A 24,580-nucleotide genomic window follows, 5' to 3' on the forward strand; every position below is an offset into this window, starting at 1 on the left:
GACATCCCAGGGTGCTGGCTGCTGTGTGTGGCGACTGTAGGATGCTCTCACCATGCCCCAGTGAACAGGTTTAGTCTACAGGTTCTTCAGATTCCTGACACACCCATCAAGTTAATTGTGAAATCAAAATTGCCCATTTACTAGCTCCTCTTGATCTCAGGTGCTCAGTCTTCATCACCTTATGTTTACCTCCAATCACAAAACCCACCACACAAATAGTAAGTGTGGGTTCATTAAATACATGAGCTGCCTTCTATCAAGACCTGAATTAGATCCATCTGATCCAAAGGTATCAGATGCGGAAAGCTGTGAAATTGCTTCAGATGTTTCCATTTCTACCTGATTCAGCCCATATGAGAGTCACTTGCTCTCTTTGTCCCGGCCTGTAGCATTGTATCCAGGGTCAGCAGATCCCAGTATTTGTCAGAGGAGCCTGGCCCTGATCCCTCAGTATAACTGAGCATTAGTTAGAATGAAAGCTGCATCCTACCCAAAGCACATTCTTTGTATGGGAGGAAAACTCCTCTCCTCCCTCCAGTAAGCGAATGTCACAAAGGTATAAGCCATAGATGCTCCTCCTGCTCTTGTTCAGTCATCTGGAAATTTTGGACATACTCATCAAAGAGTCCTAAGTCCTCAGAAAAAGAGACACATGCTTAAGTAACAAAAATTTTGGACATACTCATCAAAGAGTCCTAAGTTCTCAGAAAAAGAGACACATGCTTAAGAGTCAGATACAAAACTCTGACTCTTAAAAATGGGGATTTTCAAAAGTGGATTATTTCCTCTTTACAGCTCCAAGAAACAATGCTTAAGGAAGGAGCTGAGAAGCAAGCTGAGCAGTTAAAGAAAGAGATAAAACAACTAAATGACAAGATGGAAAGATCTAAGAAGGAAAAACCCTCAGTGGTTTCAAGGGCCCTCAATACAGTTGCTGATGTGGTTATTGGAGTCCTATCTCTGCCTGCTGTGGTAGGGAAGAAACTTTTTTCCCATTTACTGAATGAATAGGCTGAGTATTCCTGGCAAGGAAATAATAAAATAATGTTTCTTTGTTATAATTGGATAACATCGTTGCTAATTTTTTCAGTGTGTATGTCATAGTGGTTTCATTCAAGGACAGTCTAATGATAACACGCAATTAACAAAAAATATCAGGACCTGCGAGCCACAAAAATCAAACTTAGTTTTGATTAAATTAATAATTTACATAAATAGGGAATATGTTAGAAGATAGAGAAATTATTCACAGAAAGATTTAAGTGAAGCAAAAGTCTAATGGTTGGTGAAGCAAAAGTTTGCAATGTGTAAGATCATTCCAGAGATGATTTCAGTTATAATTAGCCATTGCAAGTCACTGATAAGAAAGCAACGTGACATTGTTTAAATAGGCAAAAATATGAGAATGATAATAAAAGGTGGACGAAGTAAAAGTATGAAGTTCTTGTTCACCTCTGGGGTGGGTAAAGAAGAACAGCTTGACAGGACCCTGACAGGGCATCAGTTCAGGAATATTGGCAGCATCTCATATTTGCTAGCGAGAGTGTGAACAGTGGGAATCATGTATTGAAAATGCAAATGCACATACCTTCGATTCAGCAATTCCACATGTAGGTATTTGTGTATATATTTGTTTACTCGAGTTGAAAAGAACATAAGTAACAGACCATAAATTGCAGCATCACTGTCAGACACAAAAACTCTGCCTCTTACAAACTGGAGATATTTGTATAAAAAGAGATTGAAAATAAGCTTTAATTCACTTTGGCAGTGACAGATAAGGTAAATCTTAGGAAAACACTGTCAAAGGAATACTCAACATATAGGAGGTGATTGGTGGATCTCACCTAAGGTGAACAATGTCAGGGTGTTCAGCACACGCCTGGGTGAAGGGCTCAACTACAACTTCAGTTTCACCTTAGAAATGAAAACAATGTGGCTTGATGCCTGTAGCTCAGCAGCTAGGGCACCAGCCACATACACCAGAGCTGGCGGGTTCAAACCCAGCCCACGCCTGCCAAACAACAATGACAACTACAACCAAAAAATAGCCAGGCATCTTGGCGGGCTCCTGTAGTCCCAGCTACTTGAGAGGCTGAGGCAAGAGAATTGCTTAAGGCCAAGAGTTGGAGGTTGCTGTGAGCTGTGATACCTCGCACTCTACCGAGGGCAACATAGTGAGACTCTGTCTCAAAACAAAATAAAACAGAACAAAACAATGTAACTTCAACATTTGTACCCTCATATCAAAACAGAAATAATTTTTTTAAAAAAGATATACTCTGCAGTTACTAAAATGAAACAAGAAGCTCTATTTATGCTGACCTCTAAGATGTGTTATAGGCTAAACAATAGTGATGCAGGGAGGGTGGATAATTACAGCCACTAATGTAGGAAATAATGAATATATGCATATATTATTATCTCCTTCTATGACAATACGTGATATGCTAGCGTCCAGAGTCACCAACTGTAACAGAGTTAAACAGTTGAGGTGAAAAATAAGATGATATATTTTTCTATGCCTTCAATATTGTGTACGAATGGAGTATATAGTCAAATAGGAATAAATATAATTATTAAAATTAAAATTAAATAACAGTACATGAATGGGAGAGTCCCCAGGAAAGGAAGAAAGTGATTATTACTGCTAGAAATAGTATATATCAGCTCAACAGAAAGAGTCTGCTCATCAGAACAGGGAACTAAAAAGAGCATAAGACATGTACCCTAAGTTTGTTTTTATCTTGGCCCTTCAATGAGGGTATCAAAGTTTATTCCCAAATACATTTTCAGACACAGAGTCCCCTAAGGTGTGGACTGGAAATGGTCTCTAAATTCTGCCCCACAATAAAAAGACAATGAGTTAGAAGGAAATATTATCTACAACTGAATGTTTTAGGGATACATTTCAGGTGTCTAGTGCTTAAGACTTACTTGTACCTAGAATGGACTCCCTGTACTTTCACAAACTGGGCATATTCTTTTGCCATGGGGTTTTACACACGAGACACAGATTTGTTCAAAGCACTCTGACGCCTTACCTTCTGTCCTCATTTGCCAATGAACTACTGCTGCTGACTAAGATGCCCCATTTCCTGACTTCCCAAGAATGAATGAGGTGCCTTCTCTGTTTTGCCATGGCACCATGTTGTCACTGCTATCACAGAACATTTTGTATAATTGTGAAATCAAAATTACCCATTTACTAGCTCCTCTTGATCTCAGGGGCTCAGTCTTCATCACCTTATGTTTACTTCCAAACACAAAGCCCACCACACAAATAGTAAGTGTGGGTTCATTAAATACATGAGCTGCCTTCTACTAAGGCTTGAATATATCACATCCTAAAGTACACCCTGTTCTCTAGGGCTCTCAAAATGAAAAGCACCATTTTAGGAACCAGTGCAGAAGGGATTCATCGAATCAGAAAGGGTGTGGACAATTGCCTCAATCTGCTGCCCTGTGCCCTCTGAGGGACTTCATATTCCCTGGGTGCTGTTTCTCCAGGTTTTCACCCATGATTATTCCTCAGGAATGAAGTCACCACCATTTGTGTCCTGAACAATTATACTGTTTAAAATAATCAAGTGTCAGAGTCATGTCAACTTATCCCATAGTTCTGTTAATTCAGGCTACTTCTGCTTAAATCATTGATCAAAATCTTGCTGAAAATGACACCTATCAGCTGACAGGAGGGAGGAATTTGTACATTGTCCATACAGCCATCAGAGAGTAGCACTGTGATTACCTCTTTTTCCTTCCCTCTACATTTCTAAGAGCACAGCTCTGCTTTCTTTGGTGTCTCCACGCAGTGTTTGGTCATCTTTTAGTTTCCACAACCTAAACCCCTGGAGTGAGAAGTCTTGTAGCTGAGTCAGTCCCCAAAGGCCCATGGATGTCATCCCTCAGAGGAATGCTCACATTCAGCCCATCTGGATGGTCTGGGAACAGTTAATGATGGGTCAGGAGAAAATTCAACTTCCCCATTAAATCTGCTCAATACATGACCAATAATTGGAATATGAAACAGTCAACCATAAAATAATGTACCAAATTTTAGCTGTTTACAAATTAGGCAGGAAGAAGGACAAAAAAGCAGAGAAAATATTCTCTACTCACTTGGATGTCCAGGCATGAGTTGTGATGTGTTGACATAAAATTTTTATACACCCAAAATAAGGCTCAAGGGAAAAGGCCTCTTACCTAGAAGAAAATGAATAAATAACTGATAAATTATTGAAAATATAACAGATTTATTCCCATTAGCTTTACTTTTTTAAAAAGACAGGCTCATATCCGTGGATTCATACAGTGTTCTGTTATAGTAAAAAGTCAGCTGCTTGTCTATTTCTAAAATCTTTTCTGCATTTTCAAGGACTTTGCCTGTAGCTGGTCCCACTAGTGCTCCCTTCTCACCTGTGAGGCTGAGCTTGAAGATCCTGCATAGAATTAATTTCTTCAGGAAACTTTAGTTTTGGACGAGAAGATAGGGTTGGGAACCTGTGAAAATTACAAAGAAAAATACAGTTTATCACTCTGTAGGAACACTGTAAGTAGCTTAATGAAGCAGGAAAGCTGAAGGGACCATTTTGCATGGTGTCCTTTGGCCTCCTCAGGCCCAGATTAAATCAAGACACACATATGTGTACATTGACAGTACATAGGAGGTAAGAACATTTAAGCAATGTGCCTGCATCCCGAGGTGGTCCCTGTCTTGAAGCAAGGATTCACCGCACAGTGCACACAGAGAAGTTCTGTGGATTTTTTCCTGTTCTTGAAGTTAGGTCAAGGGAAGCCTCCTGCCTGGAATGAGGGAAGCAGTGCAGTAGTCCCCATCCCTGGCACATGTCACATCAGTGATGAGCTACAGGTGTGCCCTACATTAGGTTATGTTCACAAAAAATGAACTAGAACCAGGCCAATTCTCCTTAACAATCACATAACTTAAGTGCCATGCTTTCACCTTCATGTCAATTAGCAAAATCTTGTTCATATATGGAAATGAGTACTTCTTAGGCATCTACCCAGAAGAAAAAAATCATTTTATCACAAGGACATTTGCATTATATTGTTTATCACAGCTCAATTTACAGTTGCCAAGATATCGAAGCAACCTAAATACCCATCAACTCAGGAAAGGCTTAACAAATTGTGATAAATGCACACCATGAAATACTCTTCAGCCATAAAAAAGATGATCTTTTGTAATATCCTGAATGAACTTGAAACACATTCTTGTTAGTAAAGTACCACAAGAATAGAAAAGCAATTATCCAATGTACTCCATACTAATATGAAGCCAGTAGATGATCTAATTCATGCCCATATAGGAGAAAAACTCATTTCAATATATGTTGAGGGGAAGGGATTGGGGTGCTCTCACTGAATGGGCATAGGGCAAGAATGTTTGGCACACCTTTTGTGTGTGGGACATAACCACCACAGTGACTCTACATAACAAAATCAAATATTTTGTCCCAGTGATTTGTACCCTCCCATTAAACTGAAATAAAATCCCTTTAAAATAAAAAAAAATATATAAAACAAAACTAAATACAAAAGAGAAAAAGAATACTTCCTGTGCTAAATCACTAAAATGTAAAGTGATCATTTTAGATTAGGGTAATTCGCACACTTATTAAATACCACCTGTATCTATAGCAAGTGCCCCTCATTTCTGTACAAACCAAGGGATAATTTCTCACGGTGTTTTTTATTTGATGTACCTCAATATAAATAACTCAGTTGTACAGAAATAAATACTAGTGTATGATGTGTAAAGTCATCATTTATTAAATACCTAACAAATAAATGAACAATGGATGGCAATATGAAAATTATTTTTGAAATAAGTGATTTTATTTTTCAAGTGCTCATACATTTGGAGCATGTCTGCATTTTTCTATGTTAATAAAATAATTCAGAAATTGAAAAAAATCAGAGTACTCAAGAAAGTATTAAGATAAAAAATAATCAAAACACATAAATAAAGAAAAATAAAAAGAATCACATCAATCAGTTAGAAAAACCATTAATTTTGGAGGAGATATCATTCTTAACTTTGATTTTCTATTACTCATATAAGTTTTTATGACTAGAATTACTTTATATGTATGATATATTGAATTATTCTTAACCAATATATCCACCTTAGGTATAGATAACAACTTGAATTCTTCTGTAAGTGAGTATGGAGGGTAAACAGTAAATTTATTTCTTTTATATAGCTGGTGATAGAAAATTGTACCAAAAATATGCCCTTTCTACAAAAAATTTAGAAAAGATAAATGACCATGGTATTATTAAGTAAGCAGAACCAAGCACATCTATATAGGTATTTTAGAAGTCACTAGAAAGTCCAGATGAAAGTGCACAGTATATATAGATCCAGACAGACAGGGCCTTTAATACTGCCCCATTTAAATCAGGATCAATGAATGCCATCTCGTTTTCCCATAAGAGAGTTGACACGACAATTTATTTATTATGTGCTGAGCTTTGCTGTACCTTCCTCATATAGCTCATCGTTTGCCATTTGGAAATTGAGGTAGATATTTGCTTAAATAGCAGCCTTCATGTGCAAGAATATTATAACTTAAATCCCTTAGAAAAAATGGGTATAGGCACCTGGATTAAGCTGCTAAGGTGTCCCTTCAGGGACCCAGGGGATCTGTCTTTCTGGGTATTCACATTTCAAAAAGCATACAGCCCATAATCTTAGAGGCATCTGGGTCACAAAGCTGGCCATGGTTTTATTTAACCTCTGGAGAGTTTTCTTTACATTCAAAAGTTTGTGAAAACTTTTGAATATAAATAATAGTGAAAGGATTCTGGTCCACTTGTATATTAAAAAAAAAAATGAAGAAGGAGATTAGAAAGTTGAGTCTTTACAGTTTAAAAAAGAGGGTATTAACTATATTGAGCCTTCAATTATACTTAATTCAGAAAATTCAGTTTTGCCTGGAATAATGTTGTGATCACTTGATATAAATAATACACTTTCTTGCTCAGAGAAGAAAAGTAGCTGATTTTCTAGTTTCAGTTCTATTTTGACATAAGCCTGGACCACTTTCAGTCTCACACTCATTCACACACATAGGACTTATTCCTTTTTTCTTTCACTGTTGTTTTTGCTTCCTTGCTCTTCTATTTTATAGTGAAAGCACAAAGGAAGGAACCAATTTGTTTTTAACCAAACAGACTTTCAACTTTGAATTTCACTCAATGATTTGCTACTTTGGTGTAAGCCACTGGTTTTAGGTGGACATAATACTTGACCTTTTTCTGACTCTTTTTCTCCTTGGGCAATAGGATTAATACATGGCCTGTACTGAGGACAGTATTGGGATGTTTAAATGATATACATAAAGAGTCTGGAGAGGAGGGGATGGAGTAAGATGGTGGACCAGAAGTATCATTCAGTTGAGCTCTGCTAGTAGGACTACGGAAGAAGAGAGAACCCAGACATGCCTGGCATGGAGACCTTACATGGAATCATACCTCAAGGAGCACAGCAAGGTGGTAGTGAGGTAGATACAATGCATGATCTAGACCAGTGGAAATCTGATGAATTAGGCAAGTGATTGTGACCCATGGAGCTTGGGGGTGGGAGAAGACTTTCCAGAGTTTTCGATTTTGGGGGGAAGCTGCACATTGAGTAGAAAGCTTGGAAGAGTTGGTGGACTCAAACAGTATACAACAACCAGATCTGATTACCAGTTAGAGTGGATTTGCCATTGGATTGATGGGTCCATACTGGGAAGGTCCTGGCTCCCAGGGTGCTGCCATTGTGGGAAGGTCTTGAGAAGGTCTTAGTAGGGGCTAAAGCACAGTCATCTTCATTCTGCCTGCCATGATTGGAACTCTACTCTTGGGACAGGATGAGGGACTCCCACACTGCACAGCAACTGGTGTCAGGGGGCATTGTGAGACCTGCCCCTGGAAGATTCTGGGAGCTTTAAAATCCCAACCTGTTGGGGTTGGAATGCTGAGGAAACAATCTGGTGAGCACTGAGGGCAACTAAATTAGGAATAAGGACCATAGAGGTTGTTGGCTATGTTCTCTGCCTCCTAAAAAACCCACAGATCCATCTGGTGTCCCAGATACATATAGCAGCATATATGTTTCTATTAACGTTGGGTCTTTCTGATATATATATATATATAATGTTTTATTATATTATATTATATTTTTTTTCTTTTCTTTTCTATGCTGCTGAGGTTTTTTTGCTGTGTGTGGCTATTTGCACTATTTATGGTTTTTTTTTTTTTTGGTGTGTTTTCTTTTTGCTAATATCATTGGTTGATTCTATTTTTAACTTTCATTTTTACTTTCATCAACAACAAAGACTCCAGCATTTTTGATTATGGCAGAGGAAGAGTTTGACTTTGCTCAGGCTAGTAAGGAGCTTCTGATTTTGAGGAATCCACCCAGCCCAGCCCCTCAAAATCCTTCAATTATAGGCCTTATACCATGCCAATCATTATAATTTCTTCTGTCACCTCATTCTCTCTTCCTATCCTCATTCTCTCCTGTTCTTCAATTCTTTTCTTTCATCCCCCTTCCATTTTTTCTTTTTCTTTTTCTCTTCCCTTCTTTTTTCTTCTTTCTTTCTTTTCCTCCTTTTTCTCCCTGCTTACCTTTTACCCTTCACTTCCTTTTGACACAAGCTCTGAGACAAGGTAATTTGGTTTTTTTTTTTTTTTTTTTGAGACGGAGCCTCAAGCTATCCCCCTGGGTAGAGTGCCATAGCATCACAGTTCACAGCAACCTCCAACTCCTGAGATCAAGCGAGTCTCCTGCCTCTGCCTCCCAAGTAGCTGGGACCACAGGCGCCCGCCACAACGCCTGGCCATTTTTTGGTTGCAGCCGTCATTGTTGTTTGGCGGGCCCAGGCTGGGGATTCGAACCTGCCACCTTAGGTGTATGTGGCTGGTGCCTTAGCCGATTGAGCCACAGGGGGAAGTAAGAAGAAAAATGGAGAACAAGGAGGTGAAAAAGAAGAAAGAATATATAAGAGGGACCCAACAGAAAAATTTGGGCAGCATATAAAAATAAAAAAGAGGGGGAGAGGTAAGATGGCAGACTGAAGCCAGCTTTCAACAGAAACTCCCATCCAGAAGGAGAGAGAATAGCTAGAATGAACCCACTAAAGCTGAAGTTTGGGAGCTGAGCTGAGAGAGAAGATTGCTAAGTGTATGTCATCCATTCTGAGGCAAGCTGTAATTCCAAGGAAGCAAATTTCAGGCACAAAAGCCATCCCAAAGAGGATGAGCCCATCCCCTCCCCCAAAGGAGTGGCTCATTGTGTGCTGTCTACAAGTGACCAGTGAACAGAAGATCTCTTGTTTCACTACACGGAAAGAGCTGGTGAAGGTTAGGACTCCTCTAGAGAAGAGGAGGAGCCAGGTTATTCTCTCATCTGGCATAAAAGTTGAACAAATATTTTCCCTGCCTTTCTGAACTCACAGTCCATCCCTCCCCCATCTTCTGGTGGTCAGGAAGCCCACACCCTGCAGAGCACGGAGTGTCTGGCAGTTCCATGTTAGAGCTGGGCATTGCATGGGCTATGGCGCAGCCACACTGAAAATGTGACTTGAGTAGAAGTGGAGAAATGCAAGGGAAGGAGGAATGTCCCAGGGCCGTGACATGAAAGTGCATAGTACAGGGACTCGTGCAGCACCACCTCTGACCATGGTGGCACCCTCAACTGGGGCATCTGTGCTGGTGCCTCTGATGTGGTAGCACACACCCACTGGGGTCAAATTTGGGAGAGATACCTCCCCAATTCTGTGGACCACTGGAGGGTGCTACACATTGCCCTACAGGGGTACCAGAGGTGAGGTCTCTGAGGTAGAGAATCACGGCTGCAACGTTAACCCCCAGCTTGGGACAGACTATGGTGGAACACTCCCCAGTTTCCCATGAAGACTGGAGAGAGTCAGGCTTCAGGTCCTCCTGCCTACTGGTGGCAGAGTGTGGCAGCTTGGCCGAGGTGGCATTGACTCCCCTTTGACTTGGTGGGGAAAATCCCTGGTGCATTTGTTCATTGGAGTGAATTGGGCTACAGCCTCATGAAGTTATCAGTGACTGGATGTGGCAGACGTACAAGTTGAGGAAGGAGGTACCACCCCCCAGACTAACTCCTTTGCTGTGTAGGCTTTTCTGACTCCACGGAGCACAAGAGAGAGTCACACTTGAGCTGCCAGTGGTTCCCTGCTGTCTGGGTGCTGGAGACCTTTTGAACTCTCCCAATTGAACAGCAATTTCTGCCTGGGACAATTGCTTTGGAACTCTGAACCTGGGCTGGCCACCCCGAGGACCCTCCAAGGTTGAGCCCAGATTATGTTGTAGTGGATGGGACTGTCTCTCCTCTTTCGGTTGTCAGTTGTCTGTTGCTTTTATCTCTTCCTTGCTGAGATTTCAGCCCAAAGTCAATCATTCACTAGGATTGGATAGAGGCTGGATGAATATAAGACAGAGCCAACTAGCTCCATTACACCAAGCAGGTCTCCAGAGTCTCAGGCTATAGGACTGAAAGGGACTTTCATAAAGCTGTAAGGGAAAAGCCACAGTCACCAGTCCCAGCTATTTGGTAAGGGGCTGGTTACCTATAACTCTGGGAGCCCTCAATCCAATTTCACCTTACTAGCTTCTCTAGCCAAACTGTTAAAAATAATCATGGGACAGAAGCAGCGGGAAAACTCTGGCAACATGAATAATCAGAGTAGATCAACTCCCCCAAGGAATGACAAAGGAAATGCAACAGAAGAAGCCATCCATAAACAAATGGTTGAAATGTCAGAAATGGAGTTCAGATTATGGATGGTAAACAAGATTAATAGAATGGAAATAAAGTTGGAATTAGAAATACAAGGAGTAGTTCAAAAGTTGTCTTAAGAAATCCATGAATTCAAAGGCAAAATATCCAAGGATTTAGATACAATGAGAAAAGAAATTGAAGATCTTAAAGAACTGAGAAATATAGTAGAATCCCTCAGTAATAGAATGGAGGAGGCAGAAGACAGGATCTCTGACATTGAAGACAAAGCTTTTAAAGGCTCCCAAATGCTCAAAGAGGCAGAGAAGTGGAGAGTAAGAATGGATCACTCCCTGAGAGAGTTGTGGGACCACTCTAAAAGAGCAAATATTCACATTATAGGAATTCCTGAAGGAGAAGAGGATGGCTCTAAAGGCACTGATGCTCTACTCCAAGATAATGGAGGAGAATTTCTCAAGTGTGGCAAGAAATAAAAAAATTCAAATAGCAGACAGTTTCAGAAGCCCAGCATGACTTAATCCAAATAAAGCATCTCCTAGACACATTGTATTAACTTTGCCAAAGTGAATATGAATGAGAAAATTATGCAAGCAGCCAGACATAAGAAAATCATAACCTACCAGTGGAAGAATATTAGAATGACTGCAGATCTCTTAGCTGAAAATTTCAGGCCAGAAGGGGATGGTCATTGACTTTCAATTTCCTAAAACAAAACAACATTCAGTCTAGAATCCTGGTATCCAGCTAAACTGAGTTTCATTTGTGGTGGAGAAATCAAATACCTCACCAACTTACACATGTTGAAGAAATTTGCCATAACTAAACCAGCTGTCCAGCATATTCTCAGACCCATCCTCCATAATGACTAGCTTAATGGTCTATCACCAAAGTAAACTCACTCAGAAAGCCTTGAACAAAACCAAACATCCACAATGGTGAAAGGATTAAAAATATTCACTGCACACGTGAAAATCAACTGAAACATTACCATGCTTATCAATACTCTCAATTAATATGACTGGCTTAAATTGTCCTCTAAAGAGGCATGGATTGGCTGACTGGATACCAAAACTCAGGCCAGATATCTTTCCATACAAGAATCTCATCTTACCTGAAAGGATACAAATAAACGGAGGGTGAAGGGCTGGACATCTATAATTCAGGCAAATGGAAATCAGAAAAAAGCAGAAGTTGCAATTTTATTCACAGATACAATAGGCTTTAAACCAAAAATGGTAAGTAAAGGATGGTCACTTTATATTTGTGAAGGTAAGTAAAGGATGGTCACTTTATATTTGTGAAGGGAAGTACTCAACATGAAGAGATTTCAATTACTAACATTTATGCATCCAACCAGAATGCTCTTCAATCTATAAAGGAAACCCTAACAGACACGAATAATTTGGTATCTCCTGCACTATAATAGTTGGAGATTTTAACACCCTTTTGGCAGTGTTGGATAGATCCTCCAAGAATAAACTAAACAAAGAAATATTTGACTTACACTTGACGCCACAAAAAATGGATTAACAGACATTTACAGAACATTTCATCCGAATAAAACTGAATACACATTCTACTCATCAGCCCACGGACCATCCTCCAAAATTGATCAAATCTTAGGTCACAAGTCTAACCTCAGCAAATTTAAAGGAATAGAAATTATTCCTTGTACTTTTCAGACCGTCATGGAATAAATTGACATTAACAACAGCAGGAATCTTCATGCTCAAACAAAGTCATGGAAACCAAATAACCTTATGCTGAATGATAGCTTGGTCACAGATGAGATTAAGAAGGAAATTGCCAAATTTTTATAATAAAATGACAATGAAGACATGAATTATCAAAACCTGTGGGATACTGTAAAGGCAGTCCTAAGAGGGAAATTTATAGCATTGCAAGCCTTCCTCAAAAGAATGGAAAGATTGGAAGTCAACAACTTAATGGGACAGTTCAAGCAACTGGAAAAGAAAAAATATTCCAACCCCAAACTCAGAAAAGAAATAACTTCAATTAGAGTAGAATGAAATGAAATGGAAAACAAAAGAACCATTCAGAAGATCAACGAATCAAACAGTTTTTTGAAAAGATTAATAAAATTGACAAAACTTTGGCTAGCCTAACCAGAAACAGAAAAGTAAAATTCCTAATGTCATCAATCAGAAATGATAAAGGTGAAATAACAACTCAGAAATTCAGAAAATCCTTAATAAATACTACAAAAAACTATATTCTTAGAAATATGAAAATCTGGAGGAAATAGACTAATGCCTGGAAACACACCACCTTCCTTGACTCAGCAGAAAGAATTGGAAACTTGATATAGTCCTGTTCAACATTTCCACTTCATTCTGTCTAAGAGGATGCTGCAATTTCAATGGATGAGAAACCAGTTGGTGTTTTTTTCTGACAAAATTATTCTCAGTTAACTTGGTTTATTTGGTAATATGCAATTTACAGGAATCACTGGCACATATTAACTCATTACCTTTTTGCAGAAACAGTAGAATAGCTCTGGAAAATTGAAAGTAACTTATTGATGTCCTATTTGTTATTAGCCTGTACAGTAGTGAATCAGACAGAAAACTTTTAAATTTATAATATTGATAAGAAAATCAAGGCTGGTAGAGGTCAAGTCCTCTTGTAATGTTTCAAAGGTAATAAATTACTAGATCCCTGGGGTTTGAACCCTGGAAGCCTGACCCCTGAATCTCTGCTGTGGCATCCCTGGGCTGTTCTGGGTGTCCTTTGCCTGATTCCTCCTCCATGGGCTCCTGCCCCTCTGCCCTTCCTCCTCATTGGATGCCCCATTCTTTGCTTGTGCAGGTCCTGGTGTCCTTCATACCCCACTGACTCCTGGTTGGGAGACATGCTGCTGTGCCTGTCTTAAGCCAGTCCTTCACCTTCATTTGGCATTCCTTCCTTCATGCCTCCTAATACATGGACATACACAGGGTGTCCATATAGTTTGGCACACTATTTTACCTTGCACATGAAAATTATGGACACCTTGTGTGTGCATACGTGTGTGTGTGTGTGTGTTTAGGACAAATATTTCACAATACTTATGTATCAGACATGTTTTAGGTAAGGCCATGAATATTACAAGATATTTAATTCTCCCATGACTTAATGAGGTAGTTACTATGAATATTTTCATCTTATAGATGAAGAAGCTAAGGCACAGAGAACAAGTTCCTCTCAGCCAGTAAAGGATGGATCTAGGATCTGAACCCAGACACTGGGTTTCAAATACACTGTATGCATTGTGAGGACTTCAGCTTATTGGTCATGCTTCCCTTTCTGGGATCCATAATCTTATTTATTCTACATTTTTCTCCCTGTTTTTCTCACTTCTGATCAATTTTTTTAATGCTCTACTTTTGCTCTACTGAAGTTCTTTTTCATTATTATCAATGCCTTCAAGCAACCCATTTTATTAGCTGAAAATTTTAGAAAACAAATGAAAAATGTTATCTAATCTCAAAAAGGTAGACAGAAAATACGACACCGAAAAATTATGGAGGAGGCAGTCTTCATCCAGAAATTATACTAGCTTGCTATGTAATACTTCATTTAGTGTCTCAAATGAGATATGAGAGCTGGTACTGCCTATCACCATTTATCCTGCCCCAGATGACACAGCATTGTGCTTGGGTCCTACACAGACTCACAGTAATTACCCAGAGGTGGCCAGCATGCCTCCCCTGTGTGAAGCAGAGGCTCAGCGTGCCCAGAGATCTCAGCTTTGCCTTGTGGGCAGATCCTTGTGTGAGAACTCTTGTCACCTGGGCTCCAGGACTGCCTGAATGACGTCAACCCATCTTGAGAAGAGTGTTGGAAGCAGTGTGCTGCTTCCTAATGTCGTAGAGAGAATAAAAGGGCAATCAAAGCTCTCTGATGTCCTCTGTGTCTTGGGGTCATGAAATGCTCACTCATTTATATGAAAAAATCTAAAGTAGAGCCTCATCCAGATGGAGGAACTCTGTCCACTGCGGGCAAGCCCTCAGACACACTTCTGTCACCCAATGAACAGAAAATATCCTTTCTTCCAACAAATTATTTCCTAAACTCACATTTTTGCCTAGGCACTATAAAGATGCGTCCTGTACTATGATTAGAAACATTCATTTTTTTGTCTCTTTTTCCTTCTTTCTTCAGAACTTCTCCATCCATCCTGCTCCTTCCTCATCAATTCACTATGTTGGTTCTCATAAACTCAATAATCACCTCCACTTGTCTCTTTCACATGGAGGCCTTTACCTGACTGCCCTATATATAAAGTCAACTCCCATTACCCCATATCGCTATTCCCTGCCCATGTGACCTCAAAGCACTTTATGTGTTTTGGTCTGTGTGTGTATACACATACCGTATATATATATGTAGACACATATACACATTTTTCTCATTTATTTTATCTATTATGTATCTTTCCTTTAAAGTAGTAACTACATGAAGCAAGAGTTTGTATCTATTTTGTTTACTGCTGGACACTGAGAACCTAGAACAGTGCTGTGGGCTCCATGATCTCAACATACATTTGTTAATAATAAGCTAATATCAACAAATCTAAAAATATGCCTGGTCCTCCTCCGTGTACTCTCCCCATGCAATTAGCATTGATCACTTCCTCTTTCTTCACACTCATCCTGGCAGGCTGAGACATGTGCTCTCCTAAAAATCCTAGAACCTTCTCTGACTACTTTTGCTCAACTTCCTCATACGTATCCCATTATACCTGTAGTTACACTCAGAATATTGGTGTTCTGAGAGCTTCGCCTTCTGTCCCCTGCTTTTCTCAGTCTCCCATTTTATTCATCCCCTGAGCCAGATGATAGCAAACCATCCTCACTATTTCATTGCATTTTCTATAGCATTTATGTTTAACCTTTCAGACATAACGCTGAGCTGCACAGCAATTCAAGTTGGCAAGTTATTTATTTAGTGTGTAGTATCTGCCAAGAATTGGATTCACATTGGTAATAAAGAGAATAGGCCTATCAACTCACCTAATTCAATTTCAGGAGATAGGAACCAGCATGATAAACTCTACTGGTCTGACTCCCTGGTATTCAAATTTACACAGTTCCATAGAATGACCTAGGAGTATACCAGAAATTAAAGATGTTCAAAAATTCAGTGTGTACTAAAACCATATTTATGTTTTTGTTTTCCTTACTTTTTGACAATATGTACTTGGTTACCCAAGCTAGAACTCTAGGAATCATTTTAGAAACCTCCTTCCAATTTTAATCTTTGTAACATAGACACAAACACACACATATGTATTTTTACAGTTAATGAAAAAGAACTTACAAAAGGAGATGAGAAACAGAAAACACACGAACAAGTGAAGCAAAACCCCACACTCCTTTCTGACAAAGTTAACCCTGATGAACTGGCTGTTGCAACACCCTGAGTCTGCTCCTGGGTTTCCACCCACAGCTGGTGCTCTGTGTTCATTTGGGGGCTGCAGCCAAGGGTGGAAGAGGGACTGGGTTTCAGAGTCCTGGTGCTGGAGCCCACACTTTTCTTCCACCTCTTCTGCCTCAGTAAAACAAGGGGGGAAAAGAGAGAGTGAAAGAAAATGAAAAATAACAAAAAACCCAGTCGTTTACTCCTCCTGCCCCAAACGCTTGTGCTTTCGCTTTCAGTTCGCTTCCTTCCAGCCCTTTGTGTGACATTTTAACACCCCTGCCCGCTTTCAGCTTCTGAGAACAGCAGGTTTCCTGAGGCTTTTTAAAGGCTGACTCAGGAAGAAAACTGGGGAGTGACAAGGGCTGCTGAGAACTGAGAACTTGTCCTCTGCTGCTGAGTCTGCCAGGTAAGGTCGCTCTGAGCTTTCTTTCTTTCTTTTTCTGGAGACAGAGTCTCACTACTCACCCTTGGTAGAGTGTTGTGGTGTCACAGCTCACAGCAACCTCAAACTCTTGGGCTTAAGTGATTCTCTTGCTTCAGCCTCCCGAGTAGCTGGGACTACAGGCGCCCACCACAATGCCTGGCTATTTGTTGTTGTTGTTGCAGTTGTCATTGTTGTTTATGGCCCAGGCTGGGTTGGAACTCCACCAGCCCGGGTTTATGTGACTGGGGCTGTAACCACTGTGCTATGGGCGCTGAGCTCCGGGTTTACTTTTCATGTATATTTGGGTGAACAAACATCCAAGAACGAATTCCCAAAGGGAGACTCCGCACCGGTGATGTTGAGGCCACACTAGGGGCTGGCAGAGGTAACTGGAGGACTGCGCCTGTGGCCAGATTCTCTGTGAAACTCAGCTATGCTCCAGACGTCTCAGAGATTCAGTTTTTTGGTCCAGAAGTGGCTGCGAGCTGACCCCGCGCGGTGTCCCCAGGATCATCCACCCAGGGCAGCTGCGAAGAACCCATATCCCACCCTCCTCTGCTGAACTGGGCTGAAGTCCTTTCTCCCGGGAGGGACCCGCGTCCACCCCGGCACACGCCCGCTGCTGGGGGGCAGGGGGGTTGTTTCCTTCCTCTTCCTTTCTCAGACGCTCCCTGGCTGCCCCTTCTGGACTATGGAGAAACTGAAAAGACCCTTATGGTGGGTAATTTCCATCCTTAAAAGTTTGACTCTTCGCACTGGGGTTAGTTGGTATCTCAGGGTAGTTTTGATTTGAACTTCTCTGATGATTAGGGACCTGGATATTTTTTGATAGATTTGTTGACCATTGGTCTGTCTTCAGGTAAGTTACCGTTCAAGTCTCTTGCCCACTTACAAAGGGGATTTATTGCTTTTTTCTTGTTGATTGAGTTCTCTGTAGATTCTAGCTATCCTCTTTCTTCTTCAGATAAATTTCTCTCAAGTCTCTTTTCCACTTATTGTTTGCTCTTTTCTTCATTAATTTGAGTTCTCTGTGGATTCTAGTTATCAGTCCTTTTGTCAGATTCATACACTGTTGGAGGGACTGCAAACTAATACCTCCTCTATGAAAAGAAATATGGAGAATACTTAAAGAGCTGAAAGTAGACCTTCCATTGGATCCTGCCATCCCATTTCTAGTTATCTAACCCAGAAGAAAATAATCATTTTATCACAGGAACATTTGTACTAGAATGTTTATCGCAGCTTATTTCATGATTGCCAAGATATGTAAGCAACTTAAGTGCCCATCAACCCATGAATGGATTAACAAACTGTGGTGTATGTACACCATGGAATAGTATTCAGACATAGAAAGTGGAGATTTTACATCTTTTGTGTTTACCTAAATGGAGTTGAAGCACATTCTTCTTTGTAAAGTATCATAAGAATGGAAAAGCAAGTATCCAATGTACTCTATATGAAACCAATAGAAAAACAGCTACATGCCCACATGAAAGAAAATCACAAGTATATTCACATTGGGGACAGAGGGAGAAGAAGAAGGGGAGGAAGAAGGGGGATTGGTGACTTCTCACTTAATGTGCACAGTGTAAGGGTATGCAGTGAACCCTCTGGATGAAGGGCGCAATGAAAAGCTCAGCTTTGCTTTGGAAACGCGAGCAATGTGACCTAAACATTTGTACTGTCATATTAATCTAAAATAATTTTTTTAAAAGTTTGGCTCTTGATTATTTTTCTTTGACTTACATTTAACATCTTTAGGAAACATACAAAACAAAGCATGAGTACCTTCTGCGAGCAGAAAGCAGATAGGCATGTGCTTTGGGTAACCACTGCAGATGACTCCAGGCTCTTGCATTCTACTGAGTGGTATTTCTGGGTTTGCAGGATACCATGGCATCTGAATCCACCATGAAGGCCCCCATTTGTCTGGTAGAAAACTTGCAAGAGAAGATGATGGTGAATCCAAAAGCATTACAGATTCTGAAGAACATTTCTCAGCCTGTGGTGGTGGTGGCCATCGTGGGGCTATATCGTACGGGAAAATCCTATCTCATGAATCGTCTTGCAGGAAAGAAACAGGGTGAGTCAGGTCCTGGGGTCCTGGGGGAGCTATTTCCTTGGCACCAGGGATAACACAAGCAGATCACATCTCCCCTAGGGATCTTAAAGAAGAGTGTGACTCTTCCCTATGCAGAAAACTTCTAATTATCCCCACCAAATTTATAATCATAACCCCAAGATGTTTACAAAATCTCACTCTTGTTCAGTAGTGGATAATTCTAATAATCCTATCAAAGGATGTGCTCTTCTGGTCTTCTCCATCCCATCCACTCTCACCTGCTCAAGAGCTCAGCTGCTGCAGGGGTTCCTTTTCTTTATCTTATACCTCTTTTGCTCAAGCACACAAATGTAATTTAATACATCCTGTTTATAAAAATAGATGAGTAGAAGAACAGACAGTAGGATACTTGTATATTTCATACATAAAGTGAGCTATGGTCCTTTTTTTTGCTCCAAATCGTAGCAAAATTTTGATAAATTATGCCCCCTTCTCTTTCTCTATTTAGTCTTTCTTGTATGTTAACTAAAACACGTGGAGAAGAGTACATATACCGTGCATGTGAGACAAAGCTAGTGAATACACCTGTGTAATCACTCTCCACATCAAGAAAGAAAACATTATCAACCCTAAAGGCAAAAAATCAAACCCTCTCACATCTTCACTAGAGTCCCCCTGGATTTTGGTCATCAGCACACTTCATCCACTCTCACTTCTTAAAAATGGTTCTTCCTTTAAAATTTTGTATAAGGGTAATTATATTTTACGTGTTCTTGGGTGCCTTGCTTCTTTTATTCAAGAAGAAGTTTGTAAAGTTCCTCTACTTGTCATAAACATCTGAAAGTTATTCACTTTGCTACTGGATATTATGTCTCTGTTGGAGGATTGATGTACCATTCATGAATATTGGTATTACTTCCAGTTTTTGTCATTAATGAATAAGGCAGTTGTGAATATTCTTGGATTTCCCTCCTGATGAATGTGTATAAAAATTCCCATGTGTACTATGCTCAGAAGTGAAATTTTTGGATCAGAGAGTTTATTCAACCCTACAGTAGTAGCATTAAACAGCTTTTGAAACCTTATATGCAACTTATGTTCTTACAAGCAGTAATTGAGAATTCTACACATCCTACAAAAATTTAGTAACGTTTTAGTAACTTTTGTGGATCTGTACTTGATAGAGTTTAAGGTTATGTATTCCACTATAAAAAAGTTTATGCACCTTTTCACAAATGTATTCTCCATTTGTATTTCCTATTTTGTGACATATATTTTATTCCTACCAGGCTGTCTCTTTTGGTTCTCATTAACTTTTAAGACAATCTCCCTATGGTTCTGTTAGTTGATCCTGTCTTTAAAAACATGCAGCTATTTTCTCCCTTTAAGTCTTACTTCCCCTGTTACTCAGCAGCTTAGCAGCAACCTCAGTCTATTAAACAAGGTAAAAAAGAAAAAAAAATTGAGGAATTCCTAAATGTGTGTGTACATATATGGAGATTGGATTGATTATTTTTGCTGAAACTGAAGCAACCCTTTCTCTCTGCCTGGCACATACTTCTCTGTCAGTTTAACCACTGTAACCCCTTTATCCCTGGTCTGCCTGCTGTCACTGTTGTTTCTTCCCTTCCCTTGCAGGCTTCCCTCTGGGCTCCACAATAAGGTCTGAAACCAAAGGCATCTGGATGTGGTGTGTCCCCCACCCCTCCAAGCTGAACCAGACCCTGGTCCTTCTGGACACTGAGGGCCTAGGCGATGTGGAAAAGGTAAGGCAGAGAATCTTCTTTGCTCATGATGGTTCTCCTATATTTTTCTTGGACTTTTAAACCTGCTTTTCAAATATTGAAGGTCATATTCTGGTTTCAAGATCTTTGTCTTATGTGTGTGTGTGTGTGTGTGTGTGTGTGTGTGTGTGTGTATTTAATTTCATTTTAATAGATATAGAGATAAAATTGTTTTTATTACATGTCAGAATTGTATAGTGGAGAATTTAATGGGAGCTTTTCGTACCCGTCACCTGAATAGCTCTGTACATCATACCCAACAGGTGATTTTTTTTATCCTTTACTCCCTCCTCTCCCCCTGTGAGTCACCAGTATTCATTAAGTCAATCTGTCGTGCATGCCCATTGCTCAGCTCCCACTGAGGAGTGAGAACATGTGGTATTTGGTCTTTCTGTTCCTGGGTTACTTCATTCAGGATAATGGCCTCTAGTTCCATCCAAGTTGCTGCAAAACATACTGTTCAATTCTTTTTCATATCTGAGTAGTATTCTATGCTGTGCATGTGTGTGTGTTTGTGAGTTTATACCACTTTTTAACCCAAATGTCAGTTGATGGACACTTAGGTTGATTCCAGGTACATGTAATTGTTTATTGTGCTGTGATAAATGGATTCAAATGCCTTTTTTATAAAAGGACTTTTTCCTTTCGGTAGATCCTCAGTAACGGTACATCTACCTTGAGGTTTTTTGAAAATCACCATGCTATTTTTCATAGAGGCTGTACTAATTTATATTTTTACCAGGAAAGGATGAGAATTCTCTTTTCACTGTATTCACACCAACATCTGTCATTTGTTAACTTTGTAATAATGGCCATTCTGAAAGGAGTAAGGCAGCATCTCGTTGGGTTTTGATTTGCATCCCTGATGACTAGTAATGTCCAGCGTGTTTTCATATGCTTGTTGGTCGTTTGTTTATCTTCTTTTGGAAAATGTTTCTTCATGTCTTTTGTCTATGTTTTAATGAGATTATTTGTTTTGGGGCTGATTTAAGTTCTTCCTAGTTTCTGAATATTACTCATTTTTCAAATGTATAGTTTTCAAGTATTTTCTTCCATTCAATAGGACAGTGTTTTCAACCTTTTTCTTTTACCTCACAGCATGCTTAAACCTAGAGGGGAAATTTTATGGCACACTTAAATTATGTTGATCAAAAAAAAAAAGAGTGAATAAAAGAATATTCTTACTGAGCTTTGAATTTCTTTTGAAAATAATTTAGTTAAAGATCTTAAAATTTTTCATGGTGCACATAAGATCCTCTCGTGGCACACCAGGGTGCCGCGGCACACCAGGGTGCCGCAGCACACCAGTTGAAAATCACTGCTGCAGGATGTCTGTTAACTCTGTTCAATAATTAATTTGCTGTCCAAACTTTTAAGTTTAATTAAGCCTCATTTATTTTTATTTTTGTATCATTGGTTTCTAAAGTCTTAGCCATAAATTCTTTGTCTAGGCCAACGTCAAAGATATTCTCTCCAGGTTTCCTTCCCATATTTTAATAGTTTCTTATCTTACCTTTAAGTCTTTAATTCACTTTGAGTTGCTTTTTGTATATGGTGAGAGACGGGGAGACAGTTTCATTCTTCTGCATGAGGCTCTCCAGTTTTCTCTCTTACTCAGCTACAGTACAGCTGAAGAGTAAATGAACAACCATATGAATGAATGAAGAGTAGTCTCCTAAATCATTTTCTCAAACGTGCATCGTAGGGGGACTCTCAGAATGACTCGTGGATCTTTGCCCTGGCTGTGCTTCTGAGCAGCACCTTTGTCTACAACAGCATGCACACCATCAACCACCAGGCCCTGGAGCAGCTGCAGTATCCTTCCAGAATGTTCACTGAGTTTATCAGAATGGAAACTGACACTGAGTCTTCTTGGCTAGGGCTCCATTGTCCTTGTTGAGTAAGAATGGACATGGGGCAAAGGCAATGTTTATAAACTTTCTGTGTAGGGGCAGTGAGGAGGTTCTTGGGTAGGTTGCTTCTCGTTCCTTAGCTAAGACTTCAGCTACGTGACTGAACTAACAAAGCTAATCAAGACAAAATCTTCCCCAGGAACTGAGGAAGCAGGGAGTGCTGCTGAGTTTGTAAGTTTTTTCCCAGACTTTATTTGGACTGTACGGGATTTTGCATTGGAACTGAAGTTAAATGAACATGTCATCACAGAAGATGAGTACCTAGAGAACGCCTTGAAGCTGATTCCAGGTATCAGATGGTGGCCTGGGGAGGGGAAGTTTCAGTAGGGAGGGATGGGATTAAATAAGCCCAGTCATTCAGCAGCTTACATCAATGTTTTCAGGAGATGGGTGTGAGGCCCTTGATAATGGTGATTGGTGATATGTGATGGACAGGTGGCTGGGGTTTTGTGATCATTACCACCTGAAAATTTCCAGAGGCTGGCATTTAAATTCACTGAGGACATTTAGGACTTAATGTTCTTTCAAGTGATTTGAGACCAGTCAGCACCATGAAAGAAACCCTTCAGCATTGCCATCAATGCTTTCATGTCTTAAGGCTCACATATTTATTTTACTCATTACATCTAAGTGTTCCTCTTACTCAATGTGAAGAAAAAAAACAGTTCATCTGTTTGTATGTAGGGAAACACAGAATCATAAGAAATGAAATGACAAAATTTTGAAAATACATTTTACTCAGTATCTCTTACCAACCTGGATAGTTAAATGATCAGGGAAAAGGATATTTATATACTAAATGATTTTGAAATAAGTAAAATGACACTTGTATGTGCTTCTAACGAGACTGCCAAATCCTTCATTTTTCATTTCTGTAATATCACCTTTTTTCTACAGCCTTATACAAGCTGTTGTCAATCTATCATAAAGTTATTACATGGATTACATTTAGTGGAGTAGACAACCGATGACTATCTGGAATCAATTTTTGTTCATTCATTTATTCATCCTTTCAACAAGCCTTTATTTGGAAAAGATGAGAGTAGCCACAGAATCCCTCTGGATGACAATGTCAAATCCAATTCTGACATAGAAAAGTGAGAAAAGTGAAGAATTCTCCAAATTCCATTTAGATTAACTGTACTCTGGACTTTATTGCTAAAGTGTTCTCTAAACATATTTAGGGTGCTGGCTTGGTGCCTGTAGCTCAGCTCTAGGCTACATATACTGGGGCTGGCAGATTCGAATCTGGCCCAGGCCAGCTAAACAACAATGACAACTACAACAAAAAAATAGCTGGGCAGTGTGGTGGGCACCTGTAGTTCCAGTTACTTGGGAGGCTGAGGCAAGAAAATTGCTTAAGCCCAAGAGTAAATTACCATAAGTTTAGTGACTCACTTAATTACTTACTTACTTAATTAAAGACAGAGTCTCACTCAGTCATCTAAGCTAGAGTGACGCCATGGCACTCTACCAAGGGTGTCATAGTGAGACTCTGTCTCAATAAAAATATACCAAAAAAACCTTTATTTATGGTGTTCATAATTTTTTGGCTCTGAATTTGATCCATTTTTCTTTACTAACATGGGTATCTTCTGTGACTCTCATGAGATCATTTCCAACATCATTTTATCCTTTTGTAGCATTAGTTTGCTTTCAGCCCCAGATTCCATTTCTAATGTGGGACTGTCATATCAGAAAGGTATTTCTGACAAATTGTGTGATTAATCAATCACTCAAAAAACATTTAAGAAATCATCTATTTCCCAGCCACCATTCAAGGACTGAGGAATCCAACCATAAGTTTTTTACTTGTCATGTGTGCCTCCTTTTTCTTTTCAAAAGTACATTCTTGCTTCTCACCCTGTACAACAGTGGGTTTTCCATGCCTTGAGAGTAGAATCAAGCTGTTTTGTATGACTGGATAAAAATAGATTTACACAACAGGGAGCTGCACTGATGCAGTGATCCTCGGAACAGTCCTCAGCCCTGGCCCTTGCATACCGTTAGTCTCTTGACTGGGCACTCTTTTTACAATTCCACAGAAACCAACCCCCAAATCCGCAATTCCAACATGCCTAGAGAGTGTATCAGGCGTTTCTTTCCCCAACGGAAGTGCTTTGTCTTTGACCGGCCTACCAGTAACACAAAAGATTTACTTCATCTGGAAGAAGTGCCAGAAGACCAACT

At 39.8% G+C, this 24,580-nt stretch overlaps 1 protein-coding gene across 1 annotated transcript; it reads left to right on the forward strand.

Moving 5' to 3' along the window:
- Positions 1-16,262: 16,262 nt before the first annotated feature.
- Positions 16,263-24,575, forward strand: LOC105886438 (guanylate-binding protein 4-like; the record flags this gene model as incomplete). Its single annotated transcript, XM_023509934.1, has 7 exons — positions 16,263-16,610; positions 17,239-17,248; positions 18,517-18,714; positions 20,332-20,459; positions 22,183-22,292; positions 22,483-22,679; positions 24,436-24,575. Coding segments are annotated over exons 3-7 (765 nt in total), but the record flags the coding sequence as incomplete, so codon positions are not given.
- Between the last annotated feature and the right edge of the window lie 5 nt (positions 24,576-24,580).

Source organism: Otolemur garnettii, unplaced genomic scaffold, assembly GCF_000181295.1.
Source record: "Otolemur garnettii isolate 467f Iridium unplaced genomic scaffold, OtoGar3 scaffold00010, whole genome shotgun sequence".
NCBI lineage: Eukaryota > Metazoa > Chordata > Mammalia > Primates > Galagidae > Otolemur > Otolemur garnettii.